We start from the raw sequence: 14965 nt of genomic DNA on the forward strand, positions 1-14965 counted from the left end.
GTATTTTTTACTACCCTCAGTATATTTGTGTTTCTTTATTTTAACCCGTTAATGTTTGTTCCTGTAAAGAAAAACATGTTATTTTAGTGTAATTGACATACTGTATATATATATTTTAGCTGCATGTTTTTTTCCTCTTTGTAGGAGAATCAAAACTGAAATACTCTATTAAGTGCTCTTTTGTGTATGTTGTCAAAGACTTCATTTGTGTTAACCTCTCTATGCTGTGCCTTTCAAGCCTTAATGTAAAGGAACCAAAACTATGGGGAGTGAAATTGTGTCAACAGATCAAATAATCAGGTGACCTTTGAGGCTTTAATATAACACTACCTGAAGACTGAAGTTAAATTCACTTTGTCAAGTCGCAATATGCAAAGTTTTCTACATGAAGCTGTGTCATTTTGAATGTTTCTTTCTTGTTTCACCGTTTTCCCCCAAGGTTTTTGCAATGACATACAAACGTGGACAGGCATGGAAGACAACAATGAATTAAGTAACAAAAGGACACTAGTTGCATAAAAGAAAAAAGTGGGGTGTCCTGTGCGATCAACTCAGAATGGCTTACTGCGGGAAAAGGAAGCATGTGGGATATAAATCAGGCTTGTCCATCTATAAAAAGCCTATGTCAAAGTAATGGAAGAGACAATTCTTCCTCTTGATTCTAATCGGCATGGGGTTGTCTCCGGGTGCTCTGGTTTTCTCCCACCTCATGAACATGTCATTTTGAATGTTTTTGAGTCACATGAAGGACCAAATGTTTGTAATTCCTGCAGCATGGACACTAAAGTCACATCACAAACAGGGTAACGCTTTATTACGTCAAAATTAAAATATATGAGTTATATTTGATCTGACTGGATTCATCTGTGCTGCAGTTTGAGAAAAATATCTTTATTACCCTTCCTTGTAATTAAATTGTTTTATACATACACACGTAATTTTGAGGTTTTCTTTTTTTTTCACAAATGAAGCAATCAAAAAATTAATCTGAATTATTCATGTTCAGATTAATTTTATTTTCTGTTTCCTGATGATGTTTATGCTTTCCAGAGGGGCCGAACGGAACCATTCCCGGTATGGACCAGTGGTGGGAGGGGTTCCCTGCTTAGAGCGGACTGGGCCGCTGGAGGTGGGAGACTAGCTGGAAGTTAGCAGGCTGACAGCTGTTAGCTAGTTAAGGCTAAAAAAATGTCTCCTTTCAGCTCCGAGCTAACTAAACGTGACGGAGACGAAGGATTGCGCAGCGTAATTACGGAGCCGTGTTGTTGACGTGTCCGAGCTTTGAGTTATGCTCTCGCGAAAGAAAAGTAAAAACGAAGCGTCGAAACCAGCGGAGGTTCACGGGAAGTATGTGAAGAAGGAAACGTCGCCGCTCCTCAGAAGTAAGCGCAACAAGTAGCCGATTAGCCTCGTTAGCTCAACCGAACAGCTAATGTGTAGCTAGCTAGTTTTAGCAAACGGGCTAAGGTGAATGTGAGTGGATTTGACGTCGTGTTAATATTCCTCCTGCATTTAAAACAAAGTTTTAATGAAATTGAACTCTGCGCATTAGCTCGTATATAATTTGCGTTACGTTAAACGCTGCTTGACAGTTAGCTTAGCCATTGTTTATGTACATAATAGTGGCAGAGGCAGTGCTAGCATGGCCGTCCACTGTAGTATTTAATTACTTCTATATTGTAAATAAATGAGGTGAATTTTTATGTCGTTCTTCAAGCTGGAACTGGTTGTAAGTTATTTCATATACTGTGTTATTAAGTATATTATTAATGCGATAGACTGGTGATTTGTATTTTCTGTATTTACCTATTGCATAAAGGTTCTTGTCGTTAAAAAAAAAAGGTCCATATGTTCTAAATTGCATTAATCAAACGCATATAACTGTATTGATTGATACTGAATGTCTTGTTTACCTACTTGCAGATCTTATGCCTTCATTTATCCGTCATGGGCCGACTATTCCCAGACGCACAGAGGTCCCTCTGCCAGACATGGGGCCTTCTCCCTACCCCGTGGCATCCAGCCGGGAGCCCGTGGTCTCTCACAACAAGAGCTTTCTCCGTACCCCTGTCCAGAGGCCTCCTCACGAGGTGGCCCGCAGAGAGAGCCATCGGATGTCAGCGCCGCCGTACCTGCCTCGCAGTCTGGGAGACCTGCCCCGCGAGTACGGAGGCTCCTCACAGTCGTTCCTCACCGACATAAGCCCCGTGTCTGAGAACGGAGATGTTGCCCGCTATTATTACCCTCCGGAACCTTACTACGACAACCAGCAACACCAGCAGCGCCAGCCCAGGAGGATCCCAGATCGCTTTCCTGAGGACTTTAGATACTATGAGCACAATGAGCACAACTTCCAAAGAGTTCCACGACAGCACACTCCCCCAGCTCCAAGCAGGCCTCGTTCAGGTAAACATCACATTTATTTCGCGTCTATCTCTCTCTCTTTTTTTTTTTGCAGTTGTGGTTTAGATTTTCCACATTTTTATAGGCCTGTAAACGAGAGGCGGTGACAAGAAAATTGGAAAGAAATGAGATTTCAGAATGTGACAAATCATGAATTACATTCTCTGCACACGTGGTTTTGAAAGTACGACAGGCAGTGATGGCTTCAAGCCTTTTTTGTATTTTTATCTGTCTTCTGGGGTATTAAAGTGGATATTGAGCCACCTCTGAAGTGCGAAAGGGAAACTTCAATGTCTGAGTTTTTACAAGACGTTCCTGCAACTTTTTCCTTTACAATAAAAGACAGACTTATGGAGGTCTGACTTCTGAAACATGACTTTTGTTTGAAATTTGAAGGCCAGCAGTGACTTATTGCCGATGGTGTTGAGCACTGAGTCAAGTCTTATGCATCACAGTAAGACGCAGGAAGCGCCGCCCGTCATAACGTGACGCTGCTGATTCATACTTTTCTTGATCTCTGGCTTGATTTCGAGACTTGAGTACATTTCCTGCATCATCATTTGTAAATAGTCTGTATTGACTATGCTGTGGTGGAGGAGGAGGAGGAGGAGGAGGAAGAGGAGGAGGAGGAGCACATTATGTGCACATTCCGTCCCTTCTCTCAGCAGCTGGCAAAGCGCTCCGGCTCTTTTGCTGTCACTCTCGTGCAGAATATATCAGATTGTGGCGGCCATCTTGTTGAAATACTTGATACTCGGCACATTCCTTTTTTTATTCTCTCATCTTTCCGAGTCCCTGCGGGTCCATTGGTTCAGACTGGTAGTAATTATCACTCGTCAGTAAAACTGGAATGCTGCATGAATCCGCTCTGTCCATTCTAACAGAGCTGTTTAGAATAATCTCAAGGAAAGCGCCTTTCTGGCGAGCGAGCAGGAATTTCTGCTTTTATTTATTTTTTTGTCCAAGTGTAACAACACACCCATTTCCTCTCATTCATCAGATGATGTCAGAATAGCATGCCGCGTTACAACGGCCGGAGAGTTTGAGCAGCCCCACATTTTTCAGGCTTCCTCTCTCTGGAGGATTCTAAAAATGAAAAGTTTCTTTTCCTCAGGCATCGGCCGAATACAGGCCAAATCCCTGGGGAACCTCTCCAGTCTGACGGGAGTGGACGACCCCCTTCCTGGTGGCTGGACCGTTGACTGGACCATCCGCGGCAGGAAGTACTACATCGACCACAACACTAACACCACACACTGGAGCCACCCTCTGGAGCGGGAGGGGCTCCCCCCCGGCTGGGAGAAGGTGGAGTCGGCAGAGTTCGGTGTTTATTATGTGGATCACATCAACAAGAGGGCCCAGTATCGCCACCCTTGCGCTCCGAGGTATAACATTGTTTTATTTGATCCCTGATTGATGATTTACTGGAGCGATCATCTCGCCACACCCAGTTAAAGATGATGCCTGGATTGTCGGGACCTTATTTATACGGTATTACGCGTACATCAAGCTGTGTTGCGTTGCCACCCGTCTGTTCCAGCGTGCCTCGCTATGACCAGCCGCCGCCGCTACCGCCTCCTGTCGCCTACCAGCCGCGTCCCGCAGAAAGGAACCAGCCGGTGCTGGTGCCGGCCAACCCGTACCACACGGCCGAGATCCCCGACTGGCTGCAGGTCTACGCCCGCGCCCCACTCAAGTGAGACCCGCTAAGGCAGCTGCCGGTCACGCCGCCAAGTTGTCTGCTCTTCTGTTTCTCTAGAATGCTGAATCCAGTATCCTGAAGTCCATCATAAATATATTCTGGTTTGTCCAATCACAAACCCTCTAATGTTCATTTTAACTTTAAATTCCAGAAGTGTAAGAATGTCTGCTTGGAATCGACCTGAGTTTAATCAGGCTGACTCTTTGGTTGATTAATTAATCAGCCATTTCCTTCAGTGATGTACACAATGCATATAATACTTTGATTTACTGCAGATTCTTTCAAACGAATTACCGCTAGATGCATCTGGTTTCTGTTGGTTGCCGGGCATCAACAGCGCCCCCTACAGCCCTCTCATCATCCAACAACTGACGGAAGACCTTTTTAGCATCCCTTAAAGCTCTTCCTCTTCCTCTGCCTGCAGGTATGACCACATCCTGAAGTGGGAGCTGTTCCAGCTGGCTGACCTGGACACATATCAGGGAATGCTGAAGCTGCTCTTCATGAAGGAGCTGGAGCACATCGTCAAATCGTACGAGGCCTACCGACAGGCGCTGCTGTCAGAGGTGGAGGCGCGCAAACAGCGGCAGCAGTGGTACACTCAGCAGCCCGGCAAGAACTTCACAGGGAACATGTGACGCGTCCGAGCGGCGGGGACGTCTTGGGGCCACGCCCCTCCGAGGTTTCCACAGTTTGGGAGCGGTCGACTGTTTTCTTTGAACTCATGATTGACTCTTAATTGCCTCTTTACCAAACACATCTGTGCCTTCGCTTGATCCAAATATACAGCCACCGAGTCCAGACAGACGAGGGTGCCCCCCCCCCCCCCCCCCCCCCCCCACACACACACACACACACACACACACACGATACTCAGTTTCTGAATGACTGAACAGAAGCACTCCAACGAAGAAAGAGAAATAAAGGGTGCTCCATCTGTCGGCCATCGCAGCCAGCGCCAGGAGAACTGAATTGCTGTTTGGATTTCCGATTTGAGAACTGTGGATATTTGTTCGAAACCCTAACCCTGAGACTGTGCCTTTTTTTATAAATTTTTACAACGTCTGCGCTCGCCTCATGTAAACCGGTCATTCTTTCCTGTGGGAGAAAACGACCGGCAGCTTCTTCTAATTTGGAAATACTTCATGACTTCTTTTTTTTCCTGTTGCTTTGTTACTCTCATAAACCGAAACCACGGTGGGGGTTTTTTTTTTTTATATTTAAGCAAAAGTGTTTTTCTTTTCTTTTCTTTATGACTTATCCATTATAAGACAATCCACCAAAACTTTTAGCACGTTTAAGTTTTAATATGAAACGTGTCTTTATTTAAAGACCTTTGTTGGGTGACGCGTCACATTTGATGCAGCGGTTTGAGCATCTCTTGGCTCTCGGCATTACTGCAAGTCAGGAATTGTCTTGTATGTGAGTGTGTATTATGAACATAAATAAGCTACTGGAACATTTCAAAGACGCGTTAAGTTAGCCAAATGAGTGCAATTGAACTTCTCGTTTCGTTCTTTGTGGATATTTCTTGCCTTTATTGTTATGGACTGATAGATTTGTTCGATGGAAGAAGGGCAGGTTCTTGCAAACGTTCTCCTGATTACTAATCCGTTGGAGATGCTCAGAAAAGTTTTGTTTAGTAGCTCTTCCAGTTAATTGACCGAGAAGGGGGGGGGGGGGGGGTGATGAGGAGGCAACAGTGGAATGGATGTGAGAAGAACCTCAGTGAGTTTCTCTATGCAAGAATCGCACCTGTTTTCGAATGGGCTCGTCAGTTTGTACAGATCTGATTTTATGTTTTGCAAATACAGGACACTAAATAATAAAGTCTACAGTGAATAAAACATTCATGAGACTGGTTGCTGCTGGTAGCGCCCGTCTGCGGATGTTGCAGAAGTTGTGACGCACGCAAGCAAACTGAGATGAGCACTGCAAAAGAGAGCGCTGGGGAGGCATTCTGTGCACATCCCACTGGGAAGAGACCCCGGACATACTCGGGATCGGATCTCACGGCTGGCCTGGGAACGCCTCGGTGTGGCCCTCGAGTGGAGCTGGGGGATGCTTCCCTCTCAAACCCGGATGATCAGAAGGAAATGAATTAAAGCATGTTTTTAATTAAACTTTGCACAGTGTCCCAACTTCCTTTGCAAGGGGGGGGGTGGAATGTAAACATGCAATAAAGCACATCTAAGCAAATCATAAAAGAAATGACTCCAGCTTCCGTTGATTTGGTCCAACTTTATTAGTCATTTCCTCGTAGCTGAAACTTTGCAGTGCGTAATGCTGGAACGTAGCAGTGTTGACCTGGAAGAGTTTGATTTACCATTCGATGCGCTGAAACTCCCTCGACATCCGGAGCTGATTTTTTTTTAGGAGCTTTTGGGAACTTGTGGTTTGATCCAAGAAAAACACGCCTTCATGTTTTGTCCTTTTTTTTTTTTAACAGAAAAAACATCCAATATTATTTACAGTTTGCAACACAATGTAGAGAAATGTCTGACATCTGACTGAACTCGTCCACATCCGCATAAAACAGACGAACAAAATGGGGACTGGTTTTAAGTCTCCAGAAGCCCTGAGATTCTAAACTCACCTGTGGTTTATATCATTTTTAAACTGAAACCTATGTTGTAGCCTCGGCCGAGAACTGGAATTACAGCACACGAGCTTCGTGGTGTCAGGATCTACAAGTTTATCAATGTTTTAAAACAAGTCCCCATCTTCTTCCTTTGTTGAGAGGAACTGTGCGACTCTAAAACTCCGGGAAACCTTTGTAGACATTTATAAAAGAAAATAAAGAGCGAACCTGACGTCGGTCATCATGGGAGTGAGTAGATCATTTCTGAATTTTCATGTTTGGGTGAACTGCTCCTTTAAATAGTGGACTGAGATGAAGGCCTTACTGATGTTGATTATATATATTATGGAAGACTCCAGAAGCCGCAGTGCCTCTAAAGGTTCGACCAACGAGGTCAAACCTCAGCATGAACTTGCTAAATATGCACGACTGTGTTCCCGTTGGTGATCAGCTGGATGTGGTGCAGATGTGGCGCAGATGTTTCACAGCGAGGTTTGAACCAATAATCACAGATACACAGATGAACAGTAACAGTCTACCAAACCAAAAGTAGTCAAACACAAATGCAAGCTGCTTTCTCCTCTTCCACCATGCCATGATAGTTCATAGATTGATGATGAAACAGATGTGGAATGAGCACGACGGCGGTTTCAGCGTCACAATGGAAAGCAAACACGCGCCGCTTCCCCTCAAACACAAAGGACCAGGGAGAGATTCAATGCCAGCTCGACCCGATCTAAAAACAAACAACAACAACGAAAGCTCGAAAAACATACAACTAATGCACGAGTCCCTGTCTGGAACCACTTTGTCACAACCATCAAATCTTTTTTTTTTAAATAAAGTATACCCAGTTTTAGCGCTTAAAGGTGACAGACATTAACCATATACCATGCTGATGAGGCCCGTCAGGCGCCATCATTTAACACACAGCACCTATGTTGGCGTTCAAACGATGCAGCTCATAGATATTCCTATAGACGGCACTAATAATCAAAGAACAGAACGATGATCACGAATGGGCATTTCACAGATTTGGCTATACTTTTTAAAATTCAGCAATGGAAACGGCCTGTCTGCCGTGAAAGCCGGTGCTGATTGGAGGTTTGGGGTCTCCTCTGGCAGAGTGTCTGTACGGGCGATGGATGGCCACCGCCACCTCTGCGTGGACGCTCAGCCACTAAATGCACGTTATACGGTCCGTTATTATCAGGGTTAAAGTCATTCAGAGCGCCTGGCGGGTGTCCATCATCACGTCCCTGCCGCCGTCTCTCATCAGTCCCGCTTCCTGTCCGGCTCCTCTGCGCCCTCCTCCACCTGTGGCCCGGGGAAGGCGTGGTGGTACAGGTGCCTGTGATTGGCCGCTACGTTGTACAGCTTGTAGAGCGCCTGGGGGAGCGGAGAAGAACGACGAATTCAAATTCAGATAGTGCTTAAAGTACGGGTCCTTTTATGTTCACCCTTACGCTGATGGAAAGATGGAGGAGGTTTTGTAGTCCATAAAACATGTTTATATGTATCTAACACCTCCGAGAAACCTGGAGCCCATTCAAGCTTTTCCAAAAATAATAAATATAGCTTCCTATATAATCTCCCAATTAAAAATCCATCCAGGTTTGTTCCACTTACCTCATTTGTGCTTCCCTGCAGAAGCATTAAGAAGAAAGAAATACATAGACCATGAGCACATATTATTATTATTATTATTATTATTATTATTATTGTACATGTAATGATGGCATATCCAACAACTCACCATGACTGAGTCTCTCTGCCCTCCAGTGGTTCAAACAATGTATTGCTCATAATCAGGTTACTGAGTTAAACTAGATCTTTCTGCTGTAGAGATTCATCTAGTAAATAAAATATATATTTAATATAAAGTGTACCAGAGTGCACAAAATAATCCTAATCATAAAAGGTACCTTTAGCCACCCCTGTATGGGTAGGAGCACCTTCAGGGGCTTGTGCATTATTAATTAAATGAACTTGCATTGATAATGATTGACAGATTTGTTCTTAATCAATGTCCGTAGTGTAATTACATTACCTGATCCCACAGCGCACCGGCCACCTGGTCGATGACAGCGCCCAGTTCTCTGTACTCCCCGGAGTACCGGATGTAGGCCCAGGTGCAGAGCGTGATCAGCGCCAGACCCAGGATCATGTTGCACAAGCTGGCAATGATGTCCACGCCCACGAAGCCCGTGATGCCCGCAGCCACGTACATGACAAAGATGACCACGAAGAGCGTGGCCGGCGTGCGGGCGGCGTGGAAAATGTTCTTGGAGTCATTGTGCTTGATGTACTGGACAAACACCTCGTCGATCTCGCCCTCCAGCTGCTGCAGGTACCGGCGGCTGAACTCCTCGCCACCCATCTTCTTCACGCCGCGGAACACCTGCAGGGCTTCTTCTCTGATGACGCCGTGTCGGGCCTGCAGCTCGCTGGGGGCCAGGAAGGGCCGGTCCCCCCCGCAGACCTGAGGACAGAATGGAGAGGATCATCGAGGGATTAGACAGCCGGTTTGGGATTCACCTGGAGTTTTCGCCTACCTCCTCCATTTTCTTGTTGTACAGATCCCTTGCAGCCGCAACCGCCGCCAAGTTATTGGCCTCCGCTGTGGCCTGAGAAGAAGCAAAAGCTAGTAAGTTATCTTTCACTTTAGCTTGCTAAGTCAAAACCAGTAGAGGAAGATCACAAAAAGTATTCAAATACACAAATTATAGCGTAAATATAACTGGAAGACGTACCTGCAGCATGGATTTGGGATGTGGCAGCTCCTCACCTTGGTAGATTTTGATATATGCCTGAAATAAAGTGAGAGAAAAAGCAGAATTGATTCTTATTTGTGTGCAAAAACAGAAGAAAGTTCCTACAAACAGCACAAAGCAGCAAACAGGGAAGTGCAAAGCGTCCTCACAGATACACTTTCACATCAGGCCTGTGCAGGTAAGTATATAAATGTACCCATCCCAAACGCAGTGACCCAGAAGAACAAATCAACGACGTTTGAGGTTAACCTCGGCCCGGGTCCTGACCTTGAAGTACTCCAGCAGGCCTCTGCAGGTGATTTCGCTGCCGTTGATCTCCTTCACGTCGATGCTCCGAGGGCTGAGGAGCCACGGGACCAGAAGCTTCAGGTTGCTCAAGAAGTCGCCGTCGATCTCTGGGCAGAGACAGATCATATATAAATCGCGTGTTGTCGCTTCAATTCTCGTCTTCGGTGTTTGCATTTTTGATCCAACACGAGAGGCGAGATGGAAAATGGCGTACCTGAAATCCGTCCATCGAAGTGCGGGTTGGTGGCCACTTTGAGGCCGGGGTGAGGCATCAGGAAACAGGAGATGTTGGTGAAGCAGGAGTGGATGTGTTTGCGCACGTTCTGCAGCTCTTCATGCTGGTTCTCTGAGATCTGCGCGCGCAAAGGAAACCTCGTGCTTTTCATCCGCTTGTATCGTCTCTTTGACAACCAACCTCAGATGGTTAAAACTGACCTTCAGTCTCTTCTCCAGAAACTTCATACCTCCTTCCTGCCCGTAGGGAAACTCGTACGGGAAGCTCCAGTCTCGCACGAGGAAAATCATGGACTACAGGGAGAGGGGTAAAAAAAACCCTCAAATTAAAGATATCTTTCATTATTTATCACGGTTAAATAGAATAATTACCTCCACCAAGAAGTTTTTGCCGGCATTTGTCTGTCTGTATGTCTGTTAGCAACTCATAACTCAAAAAGTTGGAGATGGATCTCGGTGAAACTTTGGGAATGTTACCAGGAATAGAGGATTACATTGTGATTTAAATTTACATTTAAATTTTGATCCAGAAGAGATCCTGGATTCTGGATCACTTCAAATAGCCCGTCAACGTTGCTCAGCGGTAAATGTCATTTAGAGAATTCTGTGACACAAAGTGAAAGTGAGCTTCAGTACCTGAAACGGTTTGAGGAAAGTCTCCTCCATAGCTAGTCTGCCGTACTCGGTGAAAAGCTGGAACAGAAAAGGAATACGCAAAATCTGAGAAAACGCCAAATGTGATTGGATGAAGAGATCAAAGCGGACGCTTTGCACAGCTACAGGAGTAGATTCTTCTTTTGAGCCCTGTCAATTACAGCTGTGTGTTTAATGCTGTTTCTTTTACACGCTGACGCGTCTCTTTCAACCTTCAGTTTACCTGCAGATGCTGAAGGTCGTCCTCTTGCACGTTCTGTGAGATGTTGTAAACCTGAATGAGAATAATCGACATAATCAATTCATATAAAACGCTTGTAAAATGGAAGAGCGTTGATTCAAGACAACATATTTCAGAGGAACATCACAGAGAATCAATGTTAGTAAGCAGATGTCTCGAAAGCTAACGCGCTAACGTCAACCAAGTCAATCAAGAGGTTGCAGCTCATCCTCAAAGGGACCTGACTGTCTGCCAAAATGAAATGGAAATCCGTCCGCATCCATGGCTAGAAGCATCTGGCTCACGGTGCTGCAGGGGGATCCGACCCATCGGTTGTACTTCAGTCTGAACCAGCCTGATGGGTGAATGTGAGCCCGACGGCTGGACGCCGGTACCTGCATGGAGCTGATCATGGTGCTCAGAGCAAACACGGTGGCTGAATCCCTCAGGGTGGACTGGCTGTCAAACGTGCCTTGCGTGTCCATCAGCAACACGGCGACCTGCGGCAGTAACAAAGCGTGATGTTCACCATGTCTCTGTCCCGAGAGGTGAAGACGAGTCGGAGTAGAATAGTCATGAAGCGCTAAAATGAGTCAGCTCTTTAGGGAAGAAACCCGCTGTGATTTCAATGCTTCAGCCAGTCGGGATCCCATTTAAAGCTGTGGAACGGACTTCACCTTCCTCCCATCCGGTTTGTCCACCAGGAAGACTTCGCTCCAGATCTGGATCCCGGTGGTCTCCCTCTCCGAGCCCCCCCTCCAGGAGAAGCCGGTCAGAGGCTCGTCTTTGTCTCCGAGCCAGCCTTCAGATGCCTGAGCAAAGCAAAGAAGTCTAAAACAAACTTCATTCATATCTGTGTTTGGTTTGATTTTCAGTCGGATTATAAAAAAAAAATTAGTGCTTAATTCTAGCAAAAAAAATAAAAAATGGGAATAAACTAAAAAAAATTAGTGCAGAACCAGAACGGAATTTGGATCAGAGAGACTTTTCTTCATTTTTTTTGCAACATTTCTGTGAATACTTTGAAATGAGTATTTCAAATTCATGCATAGTTCAGTTGCTGTGATCCATAACTACATGCAATTTGATGCAAGGTGTGATTCTAATCAGAATATGATGAATTGAAAAACAGAATTAAATCATTCAGGAATAATTGCTCATCATTGGCAGTCATAAAACCAGAATAATGAGACTAAATTTATTGGAGACCCTTGAATATTATGGTTCGCATGGAACTGGAAAGAGCAAATGATCTGATATTAATTGAAAACCTCATCGGATTTCATCTTCATCCATCCAGATACTTACATGGTTGTACATGTAACGCAGCATAAAGTCCATGAGGAAGGACTTGCCCTTGCGGAAAGCTCCGGCCACAGAGATGGCTACCACCTCTCGGTCCCGGACCTCCTCCGCCAGCAGGATGCGGCTCAGGGCGCATTCGTCCAACTCGAAGGTGTGGTCGTCCTTTACCAGCAGCACCTGCACAGGTCGTGCTCGCCCATCTGGCTCCTCCTCCTCCGAACTCCAGTCGTAGACATTTTTGTCACCGAGAGACCCTGGAAGACAAGACCGAGGGGAAAAAAGATCAGATCGACGCAGCAGCAGATGTGATGAAAAATGACTCATTATTTTGAGATATTAACTCATTATATGGAGATAATACATCATATATTAGGAAACTATCTCATTATTTTTAAGAAAGTTTCCCATTTCTCTTCTTGATGATTTCCAATATTTTTAAAAACACTGGTAGAAATTTACTGATTTATACAGATAAATGATGTCTCTGATATTTATCTGCATAATTTATTGTAATTAGCAGTAAGCTAAAATGATTTTTTATGACTGGATGAACAGTTAGAACTAATTCACAAAGTTAAGGAAACTCGTTGGTCCATTAGACAAGAAAATAGGACATATGAGTCCATTACTCCTTCCCTTTAACCGCAGATCAATAACATACAGCCGCGGGTAAGCTCGTCCATACTTAGAAGACATCTCGCCGTGCTTTTCTTCCCATCTGCTTGAATCCAATGAGAGCAGCTTTTTCCCGGCACCCTCCAGCTCTGACTCAGGGTGTTTCAAATCTCAGCCATCTCGTGTGGAAACTGCATCATGGTGCAGATGGAGCTTCTAAATTCCAATTGTGGACTTCATGCTTTTTTGAGACAGCAAACTTTGTGCCTGGATGTGTAAATTCTCCAAAATGTAAAAGGATGAACCCCTGTGACGAACCGGTGACCAGCCCAGGGATCCATTCACCTTGATTGGGATGAACATTAATTTGTATTTAAGATGCTAAAAATTGCAGAATGAATTTAAAGAGGAATCGTCCTCTAAAGCCTGACAAAGACTGTCAGTTTGACTTCACACCTCTTTTAGAAGGCCTCTCCATGCAGGGCCCGGCACAAGCCTGCATGGTCATGTTGCTGCCTTTAACCGAAGACAGGAGCAAAGTGGGTCAGAACAGATAAAGAGCAGCACCCCCCCCCCCCCCCCTTTCAGTTCTGAACACAAAGTTAACATGGGCCACAGAGTGACGTCAGTGATGCTGGTTGGTGATGGTGGAGATGCTGATGGGAATAACACCCTATTTACCGATGCACTATTATAGCATTTGCTGCCTCACAGCCCATCACGGCCCGTATGCTGATGGTTGTAAACAGCTTTCACCACAGGGTTAAATTGTGTAATACCTACATATATTTAAAATAAAATAGATCTTATTTATGCCTGCCTGACCTATTTATTTACGCGTATTATTTATGTGCATTTCTCATAGTTAGTAGATATTAGGATGGAACAGAATCCTAAATATATTTAACCGAGATGATAGCAAGCCTTTCATGGTGGAGTCAGAAATAAATAATTGGCTGCATCGCTCCGTAGCCTCGCCTCGACCAGAATAAATCTACGTGCGTCAAGAAGAGCAGAAAATGTGAAACGCTCCGTACACTCACCCCAGCTGTCTCTGTCTTTACGGTGTTTGGCCATGATCCTGTGTCCTTGCGTCCCTCTGTCTGTCCGCTGATGAGGCGCCCTAGTCCGTTTTCATGAGTGGAGGGAGGATTCTCACCAGAATGATGCTCGAACAGCAGCACGATGATGAAGCTTTTATTCCGAGCGCTATGCAGGGCTCGTCCGTGTAGCCAGGGGGCGCTGTCCCCTATTGTTCCTGCGAAATGCAAATTAGCAGCTTGATGTAATAAAAAAAATATTATTTTAAAAATGTGTGCGACTTCGTTGTTTGATAAGTATGTATGATTGGACGATGAGGCTCATATTTAGTCGGTGTTGCATAGCAGGAAAATACATTTTCAGATTTTATCGGTAGGTGGCGCAAAGTACAAAGACTTGTGAACCTGTGCTGCCTTCAAGGGTCATCGTAAATATTCAATCCGCAGCGCTGCAGAGCACTTTATCCAAACGCAAATGTAAATGTGTTTGAGTAGTAGCCTATTGTTCTATACTACCTTTACATTTAAATGTACATGTTGTACATTTTATCCCTTTACTTGATCATTTTACTTACTAGTTATTTGTTTTGCATTAATTGTGTATGCATAAGTAACCGCCACTATATACAATACAATAACGTGACTATAAAAGAAGAATACTACAGTTTTAGAAGAACAAAATCTGTTATTGCTCATATATTACAATTTGCAGCCACCTATGTAAGACCTTATTATTACAAGTTTTAATACGCTTGGGTGGTTTAATTTAGTTTAGTATGTACTGCAATTATATATTGTCATGTTATACATATACATATATAAATCTTAATTACATTTAAATGAATGTAAACCATAATTTCCCCCGATTTTCGTAAAATGTACTGTTAAAAAACACCAATTGATATAAAAATAGGAAAAGATTAACGATTTACAATTTGAACAACTTCTGTGTTTCCGTGAACAACTATTTGCTAATGATTGATCTACCTGCACGCGAACGCATCATCAGCATACTGTAACTGCGACTAGGTGAGATTAGCGACAGTCTCTCGCTCTGTTGGACTGGATTTAGGAGCAGTACTCGACGTAGTTCATGTAGTTTTACTATTTATATTTTACAGATTAGTCTGGGGCTTCTCCTAAACTGTC

The 14965-nt window shown here is 44.4% G+C and overlaps 2 protein-coding genes across 2 annotated transcripts; one reads left to right on the top strand and one right to left on the bottom strand.

The window, feature by feature from the left end:
• Nucleotides 1–1193: 1193 nt before the first annotated feature.
• On the top strand, nt 1194–4914 carry sav1 (salvador family WW domain containing protein 1). Its single transcript, XM_068751888.1, has 5 exons — nt 1194–1382; nt 1924–2406; nt 3518–3788; nt 3944–4099; nt 4530–4914. Exons 1-5 carry the CDS (start codon nt 1289–1291, stop codon nt 4741–4743), a joined length of 1218 nt encoding a protein of 405 aa, XP_068607989.1. The 5' UTR covers nt 1194–1288; the 3' UTR covers nt 4744–4914.
• Nucleotides 4915–7961: 3047 nt separating this feature from the next.
• On the bottom strand, nt 7962–13853 carry atl1 (atlastin GTPase 1). Its single transcript, XM_068751887.1, has 14 exons — nt 13820–13853; nt 12165–12415; nt 11534–11668; nt 11252–11356; nt 10860–10910; nt 10619–10675; nt 10184–10276; nt 9963–10101; nt 9728–9855; nt 9440–9496; nt 9242–9313; nt 8737–9168; nt 8316–8330; nt 7962–8075 (listed from the first exon to the last, which is right to left on the bottom strand). Exons 1-14 carry the CDS (start codon nt 13851–13853, stop codon nt 7962–7964), a joined length of 1683 nt encoding a protein of 560 aa, XP_068607988.1.
• Nucleotides 13854–14965: the final 1112 nt, after the last annotated feature.

The sequence above is a fragment of the Brachionichthys hirsutus genome, chromosome 18, assembly GCF_040956055.1.
Source record: "Brachionichthys hirsutus isolate HB-005 chromosome 18, CSIRO-AGI_Bhir_v1, whole genome shotgun sequence".
Taxonomy (NCBI): domain Eukaryota; kingdom Metazoa; phylum Chordata; class Actinopteri; order Lophiiformes; family Brachionichthyidae; genus Brachionichthys; species Brachionichthys hirsutus.